This window comes from Ctenocephalides felis, unplaced genomic scaffold (assembly GCF_003426905.1).
Source record: "Ctenocephalides felis isolate EL2017-DRISC unplaced genomic scaffold, ASM342690v1 CF-g0.4_SCAFFOLD_01886, whole genome shotgun sequence".
In the NCBI taxonomy this organism is placed as follows: Eukaryota; Metazoa; Arthropoda; class Insecta; order Siphonaptera; family Pulicidae; genus Ctenocephalides; species Ctenocephalides felis.
Window position 1 is genome coordinate 177,872,533 of NW_020538040.1, and position 22,654 is coordinate 177,895,186.

At 30.0% G+C, this 22,654-nt stretch overlaps 1 protein-coding gene across 2 annotated transcripts in view; it reads right to left on the reverse strand.

Moving 5' to 3' along the window:
- Window positions 1-22,654, reverse strand: part of LOC113378743 (protein Teyrha-meyrha-like) — a 148,896-nt gene that overhangs the window by 15,879 nt on the left and 110,363 nt on the right. The window contains exon 6 of one of the 2 annotated variants that reach the window (XM_026619322.1): window positions 13,394-13,438. The exons of the other annotated variant lie outside the window; for it this stretch is intronic. Within the exon in view, the coding sequence (XP_026475107.1) occupies window positions 13,394-13,438 (45 nt within the window). The remainder of the gene's footprint in view (window positions 1-13,393; window positions 13,439-22,654) is intronic. 2 annotated transcript variants of the gene reach the window in all.

A 22,654-nucleotide genomic window follows, 5' to 3' on the forward strand; every position in this document is an offset into this window, starting at 1 on the left:
TAACATATGGCGATCCTCATCGCTCGTGTAGCCGTATTTAATATCGTTTATGGTGAAACCCATCGACTGTCACAGTATGACATGTCAAATACAAAAGTTTATTTTGACATCTGCGAAACACACGCGGATATTGTATTAATTCCAGCGAATATATTCATGGATAACGATAATCACTAGCTAATACGTGGTGTAAAGATAATATACAGTCAAGTGCATCTGATGGTCATGAAAAATAATAAATCTTTTGTTGTTAGTAATTTTTAGTAACATTTGCAAAAAATTTAAACAGGCTTATCCAGAATTGATCATATTTTCGAATTACTGTAAAAATCTTTCACCTTTAATTGCAACTTCAAAATGTATCTTAAGCCCTTAATTTGACGCTTATTTTTCAGCAATAGAGACACCAAACTTGCACAAATTTGTGCTCTTAAGCTTAAGCTCTTGTTGATTTCTACATTTTTTTTCCTTTTATTAATCCTAAAAATCTGTTATTTCGGAAATATTTCATAAATGCTGCCTGTGTTTGCTTAATTGATTTCTCTAATCAGGCATATGACAAAGGTATTAACGACTCAAATTTATCAACAACTTTCGTAAGCTTATCAAATGAAACAATATTAACATATCTTTTGAGTGAATTACAACTTTCGGTAATTGAATTATACTACGTTTTATGACGTGCATTTGTTCATTAGTATATTTTTGGACTTCTAACCATATGGGGTTTAGCAACTATGAGCGGCTTTTGATATTGTAATTGCGATTACAATGATAAGCTATCGTTTGCCTATTAAAATATTTATTATATAGTGATGATATAATAGTATTTTATATTAGTGTTGATAGATATTTTTGGAAAATTGCTAATATTTTGGAACAAATCAATATTAGCAAGAGACTGGGTACGGTTGTGCCAGGGTACTGTTATGACAGTAGTCATAACAGCTAAACTACACCGATTTTGAGATAGGGTCTAAAAGAAGAAAAATGAAGTATGATTGTTCGAACAAGTTTCCATTGAGTCAGCGCCCTACATTAACACGTTCTGTATACCGAATTACTTTTAAAGAGCCAAAAGAATTTTTTTTTGATCAATTTCTTTTAAAACTGTTACTTATATACAGATAAATTACTTTGTTAGAACAATGATAGTTAATTGTGTTTAACATTATTAGTTAATTTTCTCCAATTAGTTTTGTTTTATGTGACATGTTTTTCTTGTCCATTTTGGGTAGAATTTTACCAGATAAAAAAGATCTAACTTAACTCAGACAAAATAAGAAAGAGGAAAAGAAAGAAAAATTTAATACAAGAAATAAAAATCACAAAGATTTCTTGTTTACAAAAATATGCTTTCTAATATATATTGTTATGTTATATTCTTAAGCTTTGTTTAAGAGATGTGTCGGGCTGTGCTACATATAAAAGTCGTAATAAATCATTTTGGTGTCTATATCTATTGTCTTTAACCTATTATTATGCCTGTCACAACCGTCCCTTGGATGTGAATGGTTGTGACGAAACCTTTCTTTGTATGATTTAATTTTATGACTATTTAATTATGACATCGCATTTAAGGACAGTATTTTAGTATTACCTGGTAGACAAATGTTCAAATAACTATTTAATTTACTTTTCAGGTAAATTAACAAAATTATTGCTGATTAAAAAAAAGTGGCACAACAGTACCCAGTCTTCCCTATTACTGTAAATAATAATAGATTTGAAATAAATGACAATTTCGTATGTAGCATTAGTTCACAATATGTTAAAAAATACATCTATTATTTTTTTTCAATAAAATTATTAGTCAATAACTCTTTATATCACAACAAATTCAATAAAGCTCAAATATTCCCAAAACAAGTATTAATTCCAATAATTTAATATCCGAATCAACCTAATTAATCTGGCGATAGCAAGAAGTGTACCTACAGACCTAGCGATCCAAATGTTACTCGAACCATTCATTCATGGCCATCAATTCAGAATCATTTCGCGATTAAACTGAACAGAATACTGAATCGCAGTCGAGTCGTTGTATGTCGTATGGCATGCGATTTCATGACCGTGCTAGATAGTTGTAATAATAGTAATTAGCCTATGTAAATAGTATGAGTAGCATATGCGATTAGTAATCGGAGCGGCGGCGATGGGGTTGCGCGGGCGAACGGCGCGACGAGAGAATTAATTTTATGCTATTTCTAGAGCAATGAAGGCTAACTCGGGGTATAAATGTTTTATCATTAATTAGAATACTTAATTGCAAACACTGTTTCGCATATTCCTAACACGCACATAAAAAACTTACTAAAATATGATTTAATCAGAATTGAATCTGGAATCTTTTAATTTTCCATGTCATATACATCACTATACATGTACTGTTGTAAAATATTTTATGAAAAATAATACCCAAGAGTAGACTTATGTATCAATCCACAATTATGTAGTATACATTTTATATATTAAAATATTTTTTTTTGCACTGAACTGAAGTGAACTGGACTGATTTAATCATAATTTACCATTGAGCAACAAAACTTTGGATGAATTTGTGACTTATGACGATATTACTTTAATGAATGTAGTTTAATTAGTTATTATACAATTATTCGGTATTATTTTATCATTTAACAAAATAAATTAAATATAAAACTTTCATATACAAAAAAAACAGTTAAAACGATTTTCCAAAGACTGGACCAAAAACATATTAAGCGAAAAATATATTATGTGGGATAGGAACAAAATGTTTAAAAGTACGTAGATTGGCGTATTATGTGATAAATTTCATCGTAAACAATCGTAATAACGGAATGCTACTGCACAAAGAAATTAATGGGAAAAATTAATAATATGAATTGGAAGCAGAGAAACTGATTTATGCCAGCGTAAATTATGATATATTTATCAATCTATCTCTCTATATATCTATATATTTTTTACAATCAATGTGATATCGGACAGATAATCCTAATAAGAGCATATTCGTGACGATGATCAGTAATTTTAAAATATAACGTTGTTGTTTCTAATAATATCTAATAATATTCTTCCGATATTATTTTTTAATTTTTTTGATGTATCATAGTAATAAATAGTGTCCTTGTTTTGTACTTTTGTATATATAATGTATATGCCACTAAACAACATTTCATGACACTATTAAAAAATATGAGACATCACAGATAAAAATCCAGATAGTTTTGTATTGCATAATTGATATATACTGATTTATATATTTATTAAAAAATATTACATATATATATATATATATATATATATATATCATATTATTTCTAAAAAAATATATTTTAAAATTTTAGATAATTGATATCATATTTTTTTATAATTGACATAAAAATCTTTGTATAGTTCACATTTTTGTATAAGTTTTGAGTTAATATACAATGACATTAAAATAAATAAATATTATTGTCTTATTTTTAGAATTGTAGAAAGTAATTTCAAGAAAAAAAAACAAGTCTAAAAATTCAAGCAAATAGAAGCATATAATTAATAATATTCGCTTTCTAAACTAGAAAAATAGAGTTAATTACAGAATAGAGTTAGTGGCGTACGTTTTGTTTTTTTAACCTATAAAATTAATAAAATTCAGTGTTAAATTTGAAGAATCTTATCATCGATATGCTTGTTTTTTCGTCGATCATCAATTTTGCTTAATCAAAACTTTGAAAAATAAAAATTTCCTGACTCAATTCTGATTTGAGCAAATTATAATATAACATTTATGAGAGTATTTGATAATTTTTGAAATGGCAAGTATTAAATTTATAAACCATTTTGCTACGAGTGTCGTCCATGGATGACATCCGTATTACGTGTTGTGTGTACGGGTGTCGTACTTGGACGACATGTTCTGTGCCGGTTTTTGCTTCAAGAATTATCACTACAAGTTAAAGTATTGGTAATTCTAATCTTTATTGTAATTTTCAGTTTAATAGAGGCACAACTTTTAATTTTTCAACACATTTTCATATAATCATGGTATGATAATCATATCTATATATCTATATATGATAATATAAACATCATAGATGGTCAGTAGCAACACTTCTGCAAAAGACACTCTCGTAGCAAAAGGGTTAAATAGCATTAAAATAGAGTTAGTAATGTATGCAATTTTATCTCAAAGAAATATAAAATATGTATTGACTACAGGCATCAATAAGTTCAATATATAACCAAGTGAAAATAGTCCTCACTGGAAACTATTGAATTAGTAGACAAAATCATCAGTATTACAAATATTGTAACAATAAATTCATGGCATAAAGATTGAATTATTTTTTTCTAATTTAATAATAAAACTACCGTTTAAGTTCGTATTTATTAAGCCACCTCATTAAAGAACTTCGCACAACAACCCATAGGCCTCCTTAAGTTCTGATTGCAGGCAATATATAAAAAATCTCGAATCAATTCCAAAATTATAATTCAAAAATTAAAAAAATTCTATGATCCATATTCTTATTTTCTCATCGGTTATCCATAAGCCCTTGTCTTGTATTATCTTGGCCACAATTGCAAAAGTGTGCATCGGTCGCCGTGATCGCAACACGGGCATCGACGTGGAGGAGTGAGGCCTGTGTGACATTCATCTGGATTAGCGGCAGCTGTGATGATTTATGTGCTAGTTGAGGTTCACCTACGACCGTGCGGCGCGGAACCGTAGAGTTAGAGCAGCGTAGCCGTTCAGCGTAGAGTATCCTATAAGCTCACTACACTTGTCGATACGAAATAAAGCTACGATGTAAATGAATGATTGAAGAATAACATATGACACTTTGATCATAGTGGTCTAAAAATATTGTCTGTTCTAAGTAAGGCAATCCAATTTATTTAGAATTTTTACCACGTGGTATCGACAAAGCAATAAGATCAAATGCCAGTGAAATGTGTATATTAAAATTATATAACAATTATTGGTATATAATTTTTTTATTGTTGTTGTTGAATAGCGATCAGAATTTGAGGGTTTTATGAGATAATGTAATGGTTTAATTAACTAAGTACGTCCCACCCAGTTATCCCACCTCTATGTGATAAATTTCATTATTACAATTTCAGTAATTATGATGAATTTTGATTGGTGCATCATTGCTCAACAAGAGCTATTTTCACTTGAAAACATATTGCTATCTATATTTTTAAGCCAAATTTTTAATGGTGCATCATTGCTCAACAAGAGCTATTTTCACTTGAAAACATATTGCTATCTATATTTTTAAGTCAAAACCGATGTCAATACTGCTTGACATCAGGCTGCTTGAAGCGCGTATCAAACTCAAGACCCTTGATTTAAATCTCATCACTCTAACAACATACCTACGGGCATAAAATATATTACGTACAGCGTAACGTCGTTCATAATATGTACAATTTTAAAATCAGTTTTAAAAATAGTACTTTGAAACAAAATATTGGCGCAGTAATAATGTATAATAATAATAGTATAATATAGTAAACCAATGATCTAAATAGGTGACCCTGACGTGATGATGACGTTGCTATGTTCCTACATAGTAGTTAGTAAATTAAAATAATCTTAAATAGCAAATAATAAAAAAGTTAAAATAATAAAAGTCATAAAAATAATAATAATGACAGTAACTATAATAATAATAATAATTATAGAGTAATAAATAAAAGTGGACTTGTGATACTAATTTAAAAAAAAAAATCTAGTCACCAATAAAAATAAATATCTAGTGATGTAAGACATTGGGCCTTAATGTAATTTTTGGAATTCCACGTCATTCAAACATTCATTAGCTCAACAACCAATAATACAAATGATTTTTGATCAAACGTTAAATTAAACAACCAAGTAAAGATTTAAATCTGGATAATGTTGAACTACTAAAGTTGTAACATAAACTTGTATTAAGCACTGATTTGTGTGTATATTATGTATTTGTTGCAGTTCTAATTATAATATTAGATTTGTCACTAAGTTATAATGAAAAAAGATATATTTTTTATTATTAATTAATACATGTTGTTTCGCGGATACTTTTAGAAATGTACAACTAGTTCCATTAAAACTCTCTGCTACCCCCTCTACCAGGGGTAGTAACCATTCCGTGTAAAAACTCAATGCCATGAAGATTGTCACCTTCATGGCCAATATAATAAAATGAAAATACGTCCGAACAAAATTGTAACGCTATACTTTCTTAATTTTGAATAATTATTACATATTTAATTATACAAATTTAATAATGTCTAATTTATATTCTTCATGAGAATGGTGTAATTTCTAATAGTATAATACAAACATGCATAATTTGTGAAGTGGAAACGATTTTTTGTGTACCTACTTATGACCAATTAATAGATATATGTTACATAATTACTAGAAATATAAAATCAGAAAAAAAATTGTTTCATTTTGATTTAATTCAAATTATCAACTATACGGTCTTTTTATTTAATATGGACAGAAGTCAATAAAACAATAATTTTAAATTGAATATATCTGAATTTATATCGATAAAGTTCAACAAAGTAAAACAATGTTTCTGAATGAAATCATCATAAATATTTGTATGACAAATATCAAAATAACATTTCAGATATAATACCATGATAAATTGTATTGTCATCGAGTGTTGTATATCACGCCCCCAGGATCTGAAGTGTCTAATCTGATTTTGTAAAGTTAACCAGTGTAGCGATTAGCTTCGATTGCTTTCTCAGTCGCTTGAGTTCAAACGAATCGGTGGTACCCGAAATTGATAGTGGCAAGTGATTTAATTTGAAGAGACAATGAAAAAGCACACACACATAAAATATAATTTTATCAGCTATTGTAGTAATTACTTTTCCTTGCCACAAGTTAACTATTTCATATCAATTTAAAATTATTTTTCAAGTTACTAATATCATGCATCGTTGTGCAATTAAAGTCAATGTCTCCTACATGCACATTACGATGTATCATGATATTTTAAACAAACAAAAAAATCGATTCCAGAACAAAACGAGATGGCATAACCCGACGATAGTCCGCGATCAGTGCCAGTAGATATGTCATGCTTATGACGTGCCGTTCAGTTTTACGAAGGGTCGGGCGAAATGCGAGGGTGGGCTTGTTCGATGACACATTAACAAGTTCTAGCAAACAAAACAAAATAGGGACAGAAAACGGTCATCGAAATTCGCATCACGGAATAGACACTAATGTTGTTCAGATCGGCGTCTTTGACCGGCGGTCGCATCGACGGATCGCTCCACCGCAAACTTCCGAAAAGAACGCAATCCTTGTCACAATGATAAGCGGGAGATTACCGGAATCTCTGTTCCTTAACACCAACTTATGAAACTCGGACTTTGGAATCTAAATATGTCGTGAGAGATATGAAATATGATTATTGTGGAGGGGTAAAAAATGTTTTCTGGGAGAATGGTATCATCATGGACTATTGCTTTTTTATGTTGTATATTTTAGGACAGGATAGTGCATCGGAATACATACGAAATGCTATACAATTTATTAGTTATCCCATATTTCATTGACCAAGTTGTTTAACTTTGTAAATAAAACATTGTCTTACTTCCTGTAGTTGGAAGCAAATCTATTAATATTATTTGTCAATGTTATTATTAATAATGATATTTCATGATTTGTTTAATCACTTCTTGTTTTTTAAATTATATCAACATAAAACAAGAATGATCGTATCAAAAGCTTTAAAGTTTTTAAGACGCGACACTTTTCATTATTAAGGGGCACAACTAGTGTGAAATTTTCAATTTTCTCATATTATACGTTATACCTTTAAAAATAACATACCAAAATTTTAAATCGATATCTTAAATAGTTTTTAAGTTACAGCCATTTAAAGAGTATGTATATAGTATATAGTATAACGATCATTTAATCTTTAAACGCGTTTTTCTCGAAACAGCATTTTCCGAATTTGCTGCAGCGATTTTCAAAAACAAATGATCCGATGACTATCAATTTTTTTTACATGTTCTATATATAGTTCTCCGTAAAATGAACTATCGATTTTTTGATCGGTTCAAAAATCGAATTTTGGCAGTCCAAAAATGACCAAAATTTTGGGTAAAATTCGACTTTTTTTTTAAAACGACATCATTTTGTCAACTTTTGAATTTTTTTCTTTATCGTAGTTCATTTCATAGACAATATTATCTAGTTTAACGAGATTTTTTTTTAAATTTCATCGACGTAGAGGGCCGGAATCAATGCAGCAGTAAAGGGCCTTTTTTTGTCACGCGGAGATCGATGATAACCTCAAAAATATTAAATTTTTTTCTTCAAAAATTTTACTATGTATTCTTAAAACACGTATAAATATATTTCTAAAATTTTGAAATAATTGATAAAGTCGTTTTTTTAACATAAATCCCCAAAAATCACCTTTTTTAGGCGGTTACACTAGTTGTGCCCCTTAAACATTACAGTATCAAAATTTGAATACATGATAACTTAGCGATATCTTTTATGTTATGAAAATAACCACTAACATCGTACACTTTTGGAAAAACTTAGAGAAATGTTGATACTTGAACAAATTGTTATAATACAAAAAAATATTAATTGTTAAATGATTGTAAATGCCAAATCGAGTTTTAAATGCTACAATATTTTTTTGATACATTCATATATTTTTATATATAATATTTGAAAAGCAAACTATGTATTCTATAAGTTGTCATGATGAATATCTATTAAAAGAGAATCCTTTGGTTGACCTCTCTGATGAGACTACATAGGATATATTTTTGCCAGTGATGTGAATATATATTATAGTAATATCTTAAAGGACTGTTTTGACTTGTATCATATTTAAGATCTATAATCTCAAGTGAAAATCTGTTACCACTACTGCTTGATATCAAACTGTTCAAGGTGAATATCAAAACCATTGGTTGCTACACCACATTCTTACTACTGTGCCATGACCATATTATGTATATTGGAATTAATAAAAATTGAATTTTGAAATCCATTATAGGTTTAAGATAACGGTAAAGATAGACAAGAAAATTTGCGATAGTTATTTCAAAACCCAAATACCTAATCATAGTAACATAAACACCAATTTCAAAATCCACTAGATGTATTTATACCTATAGTATTGCATTCAAACTAAATTGTTATTAATGATTTCATTCTAGCAGATAATGCACATTTATCCAGTTTCGATCAACTGTAGAGTATCGTTGTAGAACCAAAGGTTCTATAGAGCCATCACAAGCTTTTGAAACTAATAAAATAGAATATAAAAATCCATTTTTAAAAGTTTAAGGAAATGGTAAAGTAAAAAATGGCAATGCTATTTTCAAAACCCAAATAATCGTTTATCAATACCAAGTCCAAAATCCACGACTAGATATGTATTTATACCTATAGTCTTGTATCCAAACCAAATTGTCATTATCGATTTCATTCCAGCAGATGATGCACATTTATCCATCAGTTTCGGTCAACTGTAGAGTATCGAAAATCAGTGTCTGTTTTTCAGATATCGTGTCCGAGTACACGGTCAGTAAATGCATCCAGTGGAGCGAGGTTCTCCTACAGCCGGTATGTGACAACGAATTAATTCGGCATTTGTGTCGTGACAAGAACGAGGTGACATCGAATCGGGGAACGCGTGTGCGGAACCGGACTACAGCTCCGGGATCAGCGGAGGGTCAAGCCGGAGGAACAAAAAATGCACGGGGTAAAAAATTAAAGTTCTGGTCTGTGCGTGACATAAAGTTTTAATCTGTGAAATGACATAACAAGGTAACAAGGAAAATGTGTATAATTATTTTCATGAGTTGCTCTTAGGACTCGCCCGTAGGTAAGCGGTTAAGAGCGGCGGGCTTGTTTCAGAGGTCCCGAGTTCGATACCCACTTCGAGCAGCCTGTTGTCAGGCAGCAGTGACAACGATTTTCACTTGAAAATATAGATAGCAATATGTTTCCAAGTGAAAATAGCCCTTGCCCGGCATTGCTGCACCAATAAAATGTCAGCCCTATTAGATTAATTCTAATAACAAAATCATTAAATATGGATGGATTAGCCATTGGGTTACCATCTAAAAAAAATACGAAGGAAGGAGAAGTTTCAGCCCAACAGCTCATAGGACGTAAGGTTCTGATTGCTGTTCAAAAAAAAAAAGTTGCTCTTGAATATTTTTTAATATAATTGTAGCTACCCAAGTATTATGCATAAAGCATGCGTATATTTTTTATATTGTATGTTAGTATTCAAATTAGTAAATTTTTAAATTTTAAAATTATTAGTGTAATGTTATAAATTTACTGTACATAGCTGATTGAAGCATAAATAAATAAATAAATGAATAAATAAATAAATAAATAAAATCACAAAAAAAATTATATAAAATCGTTCGGTATCATCAGTCTATAATAATAAATACTTGATAATACACAGTTGAGACAATTCATAATGACATCAAAAGTAACTGATAAATACGTCAAAATTTTCTTTTTTCTTGGCCTTGAACGAACTACCCTGTACTAGTTGCAAAATAATGATATGTAATTTTGTCCTTAGTATAATTATGCCATTTTGTTTGAAAGTGAATAAATTATAAAAATTCCATCAAACACCTGATAATTGCAATAAAATTGATCGAGATCACTAGTACCGGCATAAGTTTATTGATTTCAATAGAAATACTTACAAATAAATAAAGCCCAAAAAAACAAGAAAAATAACTTCAAAATAAACTTTTGAAGACGCGATACACGTTTAAACTGATGACAGGGACAAGACTACGACAATGACGCTCAACATCTGACAAGATTGTGATTATTGCTTTCTTCACGTTATATAGTCACAAAAACTAAAACTAACCAAATAAGGCCACTGTGTCATTTTGTCCATATATTTAATTTTGTCCGTATTTCCCCCACATTATACACATAGACGTGTATTTTTTATGTAAGCAATCTCTAAATTTTGTCTGATTTTGTTTTGTAATGTAAAAACAGTCTCTTACACTATTGTGTTTAATATAAAGGTTATCCCTATGGTCAAATTAAAATTTTCAATATCGCTATGAGCCATCGGTAATATTTTTGCAGACTATATTGACCAAAAATGGGTCATAATAGGCGACATATCATTGTAAGAAAAGTCATTCATCCAACTTGGAAATGTAATTACATCATAATAAACCATTGGTCATAGACAGAATCTCCATAAACAGATAGGATTCAGCAAAGTATATATTGTTTTTGCTATAACATACACCATTTTATTTCTAGACATTTTTTGGAGACTATTCGTTATCAATCAAAATTTTTCTGTTTTTATTCATCTCTATCCATCGTAAAATTAAATTAAAACGCAGGTTATGTATTTAAGTTTCCTATTGTTATGTATATTCATTTATGGCTAGTGCACGAGTTTTGCCGCATCTGCATTAACTTTTATAACCGACATTAAAATCGTACATTAGTACACGTGCGACCGCTAGAGCATTTAAAACGTCGTACTTCATAATACTTCATAAATCATCAACGCTCCGAAATTGCCCCGTTTAAGATGAAGAAGACCTCTGGTACAAAGTCTTTGATAAGACCGAACGATTTATTTGGGTCGATGTGGAATATACTCCTAAGATTGTATATGGCGACGATGGGTCATAGACTAACAACAAAAGGCTCACAGAAAATTGTAGACTTTGTATTGATACTAAAAAATAAAGTAAAATATACCGATATTAACGTTTCTATTTTTTAACTTCCCGAAGCAAAAGTTTAGGTTATGAGCAAAAATCTGATTTGCTCATTTTTTTCCACATTTCAAGTTTTTCCTCAAAAATCCTGAGCGAATTTGATGCCTTACGATGAATCTCGACAAGCACTCTTATTGATTAGTTTGTGCAACTATTGACCCAAGCTTTTCTTTATAATTGGCAAATAAGTGCAAATTTTTTTGACAAAAACCCTGAGCCAATTTTGATAATTTTAAAAATTGATGAAAAAATATCAGCTGAGAAAAAATATAAAAACATAACAATTTTTTTTATAGCGATGAAGATCATGGCCTTACAGAACATACTAACATATAATAAGTCTACAAAAAGAATTTTGATTATAAAAATTCATCAAAGTTTGAAATTATAAGGGCATGTATGCATTAAGCTCGAGCTCTTTTTCGTTCAATAATGTATATTATTCAAACTAGTCATCGGAAATAACTAGCATATTTGATGAATTTGCATAAAATTGAAAAACCTGCAGTAGTTTCTAACATTATGAAGCCATACAGCTACTCGTCATACTTATAAATCACTCATAAATATCAATATGCTCATAATAATAAGTCGAATATGTATACACATCAGAAAGTTGATGCAACTTGTCTCTAAGCAAAATGACACTAATAATTATTTATATCTTGATTTTGAGTTAGCTGCTCATATTATTATGGTCAGTAAAAGGTGGTCAGAATATTGTCACAAAATTGAATAATTTTCAAAGAGTCTAGAGCGCTCCACGTTGAGAATCACTGGTCTAGATTAAATACATTATAAAATCGAAACGTAATAAAATTCAATAAATTCGAAGATAAAATAATACAAAGCAAAAAATACAAACTAACAAATTACGACAAGTAATAAATGATTTATAACTAGTTCCACATAAACTTGTCTAACCATCTCAATACAAAAGAAATTTACATATGGCATGACACGAATTATAAATCTAGTTAATCATTGCAAATGAAGTAACTTTAATACAAAATTTCCATACATGAATCTGTGATACCGTTTTTATTTATAAGTAATAATTTTATGTGCTTCGATAATTAGCTGAATCTGAAACTGAATAAAAATCGATTCAAATCAGAAACTTTTGTGATATAGAGATGGTGCTTTATAAATGTCTTGCCTAGCAAAAATGGTTATGCTATTCTTCGATATCGAGATCTACCTCTAATAAAATTTAAAAAATATTTGTTTTAGGAATTTTTTCCTCGAATAATTTTAATTTTTCCACTCACGAGTTCAAATAAATCAAATCTCCAGCAGACCGAGCGAGTCAGACTTGTTGCAACAAGAGGGTGAAATTTGCTGCATAAAAACCCATAATCATGGTATTTAATAAGAGCAATAATATAAATGTAATAATGTTACATCGGTGAATAACATCAATCAACCGATTTCAGTTTGTTGGCGAAACATACGGTTGAAAACCGCATGCACTGCAAGTGAGCGGCCGATATTAAAACGATCTCTGCCAGTCGAAATGATTATGAAACCGCGATAAACATTCCGCAACGCGTCTATTGAAAAGTTCAACTTTCAGGATATATATTATTAATATTTTCATTTAAATATCAAGTTAATATTTTTATAAAAATACCTTCGATAGTTTTTGCGAATCCGGGACAAGTAGAGTAGTTCTTTACTGCAAATAAGAAGAAAACATAAGGGTAAGAAAAAAATAATATCACATATTTTCATATATACATTTTTGATCATATAACTCTACTATTACGTTACTAAGCGCCCAGAAAAAAGTTATAAGCGTCCTTAGGTTTATGGCAAAAAATATTGAAAATTTATCTTATTTTTTTGGTATTACTATTTGTCCATGAATTTTTCTGACTAACAAGGAGAACCTCAAGTTTACTTTTTTGCATGGTGTTAAAGACGATAGTCAAACTGAACACTTTAAATTATTATAAACCTATGAGAAGTAATTGAGGGTTAATTGTAAAAATTTATGGAAGTTTTCAAAATTAGACCGCGCGCATTTTTAATTTTCAATTTCGTTGGTCAATGTAATAATTAAGCTGCATCGCATTATTCCATGAAACCTCTTTAGAATAAAAAAATAAAAAGTGAATCGTTTTGTCTCCTGGCTGTCCCTGTATACCCCGCCAATTAGGAAAAAAAGACCAGACTACAAAATTGATCAAAATGGCAAAAAAACATTCAATATGTTTTTTTATATAATTTTTTTAGAATGTTCCAATTTTCCTTGAATTTTACGACTGTAACCCGCCTGTAGGCTAAACCGTTCGAAATACAAAGATGCGATATATGGGGAAAAAACTAAGAATTTTGAGACCTCTCTAACGATGTATAATACTTCATATGGTTTCTTTATAAAAATATCGAATAGTGTGAATAGTTGCTCAAACCTATCTGTACTTTGCATTTCAAGATTTGAATATTCATACAAAATCTATGCTACAAACTAAACGAAACATGCAGAATTAAATTACGAATGAAATGATATATAATTCGATATGTGTGTTCATATAATATTCTTTAGACTTTACAAATTTTTTTGAATTCTCTAACGATAAAGTTGCTGGGACTTTTATTTAGATAGTTGTTTTTTTCATATGTGTTACATATTTGTTGTGGTCTAATTGGTTTGGTTTTTACAGTATAATTGGTAAAAGTCCAACTGGGCCTTTGTGCCCCCACCCTACCCTACTTGAATAACTACTATGATCATTACTGCCCATAAGTCTTTAAATACCATAAAAAAATAGGATTCACTTAACCCCTTTCGAGTACAAAAGCGCGAATATCAATAATTCCTCCATTCAATCGGTCTTTTACTTATCGAAGGCACCTTTAAAGTTTTTACTGCTAATTATATTATTATTTAATATCTATAACTCACGTCGATTTGCCGCTCGTAGCTGACGTTCGTATGAGCCATTGTTGTGGACTTCTATGCGGTAAACCTCAACTATTGAGCGAAGCCATTGTGAATTTTATTAAATGTAACAACATAAAGTGTTTTTCAAATACTGACTCTTTATTATGCAATGATGTATGATGAACGATGCAATAGTTTTTTTGCGCATTGCCTCATTCAGAAATCCTTCGAATTAATAAGATGGTTTAAGAAGTGAATAGATAGAATGCAGTTTATTTGCAAAATGCGGTTAGGAATATTGATTGTAAAAGATGTAGTTGCAGAACATGCAGTTATTGATTCTTAAAGAAAAACGTTAAAATGTGTTTATTCTGTAATAAATATTGTGTAACATGAATGGTTTTATCATAATATCTAATTATAATTTAATTTGTATTTGAAATACATAATGGATCTATAAAAAGCAAAAGTACTTTGTATAAATTAAATTCAAGTTGATAAAAAATTTCAGGCATAAGTGTTGTTTGACTAAAGTTTGGTATGAGATTAATTCTCTGGGCTTTTAGTGAAAATGACAAATATTTTACCAAATTGAATATGAGATCAATAATGTAAATTATTGAAACTTTGGAATAAATAGTATGAAGGTTACCATTAAAATTATTATAGATGTAAAACAATATTATAATTTGAATTAAAGAAACACCTTTGACCTGTCAAAATTCATCCCGTTCCCAAATGACATAAGTACAGTTATTTGCCCTTCCGCGCCCAAAGGTTCCAAACGGAACCCTATTTTAGCCATGTTAAGCTGATAGAGAAAATATGAACCCATATCATGCCAAAATTCGTAGTAAACATCCGAAAAACCTTCGTATTGTTATTTTATTCATACTATGTGCGATATCCGACCATAAACAATTTTCGCCGGGGTACTGCATACATCCTGCCCATACATGAGGACGTGAGAGACAAATCTATTTCATGTGTGCTAAATGTCTCAGAAGGAAGTTTTATCGTTAGTTCCACTAGATGGAGTTTACCCCTTGAACTCCACAAAGAATATCTGTAAATTGCGCGGATAAGAGTTAAGGGTCGAATGTACACCGACAGAAAAGTTTGAACTCGATAGTGTTTAATTTTATGTTAAAATAAATAACTACCTATATGTATAAATATATAGAGCGGAGCTTGAAGGTCCGCGGGTAAAAAAGTCCACCACTGATATCTCAAAAACAAATCAAGTTAAGAATTTTTTAACAACAATATTTGAAAGTAGAGGGATAAAGATGAATCACACTTGATTGTTACGACGTCGCTATCGAGAGATAAACGGCAATATTTGAAAATCCATAACAAAAGTGTTTTCTTTCGTTGTTAGTTTTTGGCTATGAGCACTATTGTTTAGTTTACGAGACCTTAATACAATTTTTAAGTATGTGTTATCTTAATGTTCAGTAATATGTATTGTTATTCTTAAGTTAGATTCAACAGTTTTTTTAATGAATAAGAGCTCTATAAAAGCTTTCAGTGGGTGGGGTAAAAAGGAACAACTAAACCTTTACCCTAGCAAAGGTGTAACCAATAAAAAATAGTAAATAAAAAATAAATTAAGTTGAAAGTAATTGTACAAGAAATAAATTAAATAAATGGTTATTCCAACTATGCTAATAAATATATCTGACAAAATACCAGATCAAGGTTATATATAGTGTTAGGTTATCAAGGTCATTATTAATAAGGTTATCTCTGTAAAAAGTGTACCCATAAAATTTTTATTTTCTATTACTTAAATAATGTAACTATTATTTTATAAAATTTCTTTAAAATTAAAATTAGATGTTGAACCCCCTGGCTGTCCCAATTTACCCCGCCTATAGGGTGAAAAAAATTAGGTTACAAATGTTCAAGAAACAGCATAAAAACACATTTCTACAGTGATGAATTAGTTGGGAGTTTTACTGAACATAGTCAGATAGTTGTATGTTTGATATGTGTTATTTGTTCTGATATGATTGTTTTAGTTCTCACAATATAATTGCTCAAAGTCAAATTGGACCTTTGTGCCCCGCCCTGTTATGCTTACTTGGTGCAATATGTAAGTCAACTAATACTAATGCTAACTAATAATATCTTAATTATTATTATTAAGAAATTAGTCGAAAGTTAAACGGTTTTTAGTATTTTTTAAATACTTTAAGAACTTACTTCCAGCGTCTTTACGACGTGCTATAAAATGAGAAGAGCGCAAAATAACTTATGACGCTGCTATCCGAGTGTCAGAATATTACAATAATAAGGTTGTAATTCAATTTTGCAACATGCCATTAAAATAAATTACAGGTGTGCCCATAATGTCGAACAGTTCTTGTGGTGTGCGTTTCGGCAGATGACTCACTTAAAACTTGTTAAATAATAAGTTAAAAATAATTATCAGTGCTCTCTCTACAAAACATTTGAAAAGTTTCAACTTCTAGTTCATATTTCTATACTAATGTTTTAAATCTTCCAATACGCCCCAGACTCTTATTATTCCTTATTTACACCATAAGAAAATTCTCTAGCAGTCCCTTAACATCGAAATAGAGTGTGACGACCCATTCGAATGGGTCTGACGTGTTTGTCTATTCATTGACAAGTCTGAACACTTAAACTTCACAGATCATTTTCCACGTAGAATTAGGTCGGATTACAAACTGCCCGTTACCGACTCAGTCGAAAACCACAAATGTTCCCATGTTACGATGAAGTATCATCAGTAGAAAGTTGAACGTCGTTTTATTAGATATACAGTTATACTGTTATGTGAAGGTTTCACAAGAAGTCGTGAGTAGGAGATCAATAAATAACTATATCATTTTAATTATCATCTATTTGTAGCTAATAAAAAAGTTCATTATGGTTTTTTGCCGAATCTCTTTGCTGGCGAGTTTTTGTCTATGCGGCTGTGTTTCTTGGAAAATCATACAGATTAGTAAAAATAAGACAAAATTAGAATTGTAGATCCGAAAATTCAGAAAAAACGTCCGTAATATTTTCTCTATAATTAACGAATTTTTATATCCGCGCGATTGTCGTCCTATTTTTTTTTAATTTTTACTTCATATGATATAAGCAGCAAATTGTGATCAAAATGAAAGAATTTGATTGGCTACTGCATAAAAAGTCTAAGCTCTCTGTTGAAAATAAGTTGTTGCTATATAAATCAATCATCAAACCAATCTGGACCTACGGAATTGAGCTCTGGGGATGTGCTTACAAATCAAATATAGCTATAATGCAGAGAACTCAGTCAAAAATTTTACGTACAATTCTTAATTCTCCGTGGTACGTGACAAATGAAACCATTCACAGCGACCTCAACATGAAAACGGTGCAATTAACGTTCAAAGAATTTAAGGAAAAATACAAACGCAAACTGGACTCACATTCGAACCCATCAATAGTTGACAATACTCAACCTTTTGGCATAAGAAGATTGAAACGACACTGGCCTTTAGACTTAGTCTTAGATTAGGTCTAATATAATATTATCATATTAATTGTTAAACTGAAAAGATCTCATTGGAGTTCTTCTTAGGCATCGCTCTTAAAAATTGTCAATTTAGCTCATAGGAATTTTTATGTATTTCTGATTGCTAAATAAAACAGAGTTTAAAAAAATGATTATATTAGTTTTGAAAGTTAAGTTATAATATATAGAGTGAAGTTGACAATTCAAGTTTGCAACTGTTTCTGACATTATCAATTCCTTATAAAAATACATATAAACCAATAAACAAATTACCAATTTTATTTCGAAATCGTCTTACTTTGTTTAAAACAATATTTTTCATTATACAGTACTTTACTGTTTTATACCGTGGAGATCTGACGATGAGTGAGAATACCGAATATCTGATACCCCATGTCTCGGAATTTGAAAAACCGTATTCGGCAAGGGTATTATTCACATGTTTCACCGCAAACAATCCTCGCAACAATATTTGTTCGTTTAAATCCTTCCGATTATCATATCTTTCTCGGCGGGTAATGGCGCAAGCTCGATTGCTCCCCGTGTTCATATGTGTCCCGAACATCGGCGAGCGCATGATAATATTTTTATAAGATGCATAAATAACTCTCTCCATATATTATGCAAAATCGGCGACGACGGAGAGAACATTGCATAGAGTCCACTGATAAAATGGACTCGCTGGAAAAATGAAATTTTTATATGAGATGAGAAATTGTCAGGTCTGGGTAGGAAGAATTTAATCTCATATGTCATATATCATATGGTGTGAAATATAGAACAAGTTATGACCATGTATCAAATTATTAATTGATACGGAATAAAGATAGATATTAATGTCTTAATTTACGGATACACATCTTATGACACTCTTATTTCGTTTAAAATATTATTAAAAGTGTAATAGCTATTCTCAGTCATCTCCTTTTCCAAAATATAGAGATAACCTTAAATAGAACTTGCCAAGACACCCACTTTAATACATTTTTCAAATGAGGAGCTTCCAAAATCAACCAATTTTGAGAATTTTAAACACACAGTTTAACAAAAAGTCTCAAATCTAGAAAACTTTAAGCAATTGTGTCCTTATTTTTAACTGTGTTCCTAGAAATGTTATGTTCGGTTACGGTTCCGAAGTTTAAATAAATAAAAATAATAAAAATGAATCACAATAACTAAAAAATTGTCACACGTGAGCAAAGCTTTAGGTTGTTTTTAAAAGCTCATAATTTTCATACCGCGTAGGATATCTAACTTTTTTCATGATAGTACAATCATTATCATTACTACCTAATATATATTAGATTATATATTTTATTAACTTCCCGTAGGGTAAGTTATTGTAATGGGCCGAAAATCGAAATTGAAAATTTTTACATTTCTCGACGTTTTGAAGGTTTCTGAACATTTTGGCATACCTCAGAAAAAATGGATGTGTGTGTATGTATGTATGTATGGATACAAATTTCCAGTCACGTTTTCGGGCGCACGAACCAACCGATTTGAATGGTTCAAAAAACATTCGATTCCTTTCGATAGGAACAAGATAGTTTTTGGCAAAAGCAGGTCCAGCCGTTTCGGGGATACGGAGCAAAGAGTGCAGAAAATAGAAATCGAGTTTTTGAGTGAACGGAGCATTCGATTTAAATGATCTAAAAAACATTCAATTAGTAATGATTGGGAGAAGTGATTATTAGTTTTTGGCAATGGCAGGCCCAGCCATTTCAAAGATACAGAGCTAAAAATGACAGTTTTAGAAAGAACTAAGCATCCAATTTAAATGATTCAAAGAACTTTTAGCTTGTTTTAACAAAATAATTGATTGTGGAAAAAAAATGTATCATTTTTTTTTTGTATATTGAAAATAATTCAGATTTTATTTTTAATTCTGACTAAAGTTCTAATATACTTTAAACAAATAATTTTAACTTTGCAATTCAGTTCATATAATTTTTATGAATATTAGACAATGTTACAATATTAATAATAATATATTTGAAAACATTTTGTATTTCTCGAACATTTTGTTACGGTACGGGAAGTTCCTGCAATTTGCTTTAAGGCACGATGCCATACACTAGTTTATTCATTTTTTTATAAGAATTTGCAAGTCTAAACGATATCAAACGATATAACCAACGAGTTTGAGTCTAAATAAAAATAAAACCAACAAAGTAGCATCAGTTTAGTTGAAGCTTAAATTTTCATACATACGGTAAATTCCTCGTGCATAGAAGATTTTCCAATGTTACATTCATAAATTGCCTTTATGAAAAGCTTACTGTTTATTTCTGAATATTACCAAGCGAATCGAAATTTTGGTTACACATAACTTCTTAGAAAACTTATTTTTTGAAAATAAGTAAGAATTTTGTAAAACGGTCACTGGAGTGACATGTAATTTATTAATTCGTTCTGGCATTCATAAAGTCATACGTGCTGATTTATTTACAGCATGTTAGTCGTCTGTATAATATTTTAAATGATGATTTATGAACGCGAATGTGAAAAATAGCGTAAAGGCAACGCAAATTTGATTTTCACAAGCAACACCGATAAAAGTAAATACAGAACACACAATTGTTGAGCAAAACCCGCAGGCCAAATTACACATTAGTAAGTTCGTAAATCAATATTTAAATTTGCAGAGACCGAAGGCCGACGAGCTCAGCGAGAAAAGACATCACCGATGTATACAAAGTAATATTAATGAGATGTACAGAGATTAAATGACATTTTGTCATCGTAATATGGTTAAACATAAAACTTAATTAAAATTTTAATACATGGCATTACACATTGATGGCGTCGATTACACATGTGGCAAGATCGTATTTATCGTTTTATAGTCGGTTTTGATGCAGAATTATTATTTTCGATACCATGAAATAATGGATTCTGAAATTCTGTAAAATGGCATTCGATCAAAAATTAATTACGAAATAAATCATTGATTGCAATTATTTTATACTCGACATTAAATCACATTCCTAGACGTATTTAACTTCAAATCCAAAAAATGTTTTACAAAAATGACGTTCTACGATAGATCCTCGTATTTGCATGTCGTTTCATATGATCCTATTACAGGGATCATTTCGCACATAAACAGCCCGTTGGGTACGATTGGAATTTCGTTGTAGGTTGAATAAATATTAACAAAACGCAATAGTTGATTTATATACGAGCGCAGATGACATTCGCAAATCCTTAGCGTTATGAGTTCCGATGAAATAACACATGCTACACACCGACCGAGGTAAGACCGACAGCTCGCGCCACCCTACCTAAGAATAAGATGAGAGCTGGTGACCATTTTATTATTGAGATTTAGTTTAACATAAACCCAATAAATTATCAATAGAACCTTCACATATTTTTAACACAAACTTCAAGTTGTCTATTTTTTTATATGAAATATGAATTGTAATAAAAATATTAGTAAAGAATTCATAAACTAAATATCAGGATGTTCAGATAAACATTTCATAATCTTTAAATTATAGTTTTAAAATATACAACTTCAATATCTGATTTATCATTATTTTATGGCTTTCTTATATAAATAGAAGCAAAAATTTGGATTTCTATCTTTCTTTGGTTTACATTATGACGCTTATATTATGTTTTATTACTCTTCAATATAAGTTTATACAAAAAACGACATTTTATAAAATGGATTTGAAATAGTAAATTTTCTAGCTTGAAATCTAAACTTTTAACCAGTTTCGAATTTTTATAAAAAAAAATTTGTTCGAATATTTAGAAATAAAAAAATTAACAAAAAAATAAACTGATTAAAACCAGTTTTGACAAATATAAATTGACCAGAATTAAATAACTTATTATTTTTTGTTTATGCATAATTTTTGCACACCAGGATGCAAATATTTTTATAATAGTAAAACGAGTATTTTAGCAAAGACTTCGAATAAATACATTGAATATATTTTCACATCACATTTTTAGCCAAATTATTTTTTTAAAATAATAAAGTGTTTTTAGATACAGATGGATACTTATTAAAAAGAATTTGGAACTATATAACTGTGTATTATAAATTGTAAATTACATATATACTGAACAAAATCAAATAAGTAATATCGAAGTATTTTCTATTCCGGACAATTTTAATAGAATTTTAAATATTCTATTTATTTTTTGTTCAATGAAATATGATTATCTACTTAATTTTGTATAAAATTCAAAATTACATTCCTTTCGGAACAATTTCTATATTACTAAGGTGACCATTCGTTCCAGTTTGGCCGGGACAGTTTCGGATTTCCTTGTGCCCCGGATTTTACTAAAAGCAATATTTGTCCCGGATTTAGATATTTTGTTCCAGAATGTCCCAGGTTTTCGAAAAGTATAGGTCTAAATTGCATCTTCGCTCTTACTTGATAATAAAATTACGACTACTCACCGAATATCTGAAAATGTTATGTACAACTAGTATGCTATATGAAAAGGGCGAGATAAAATAACCT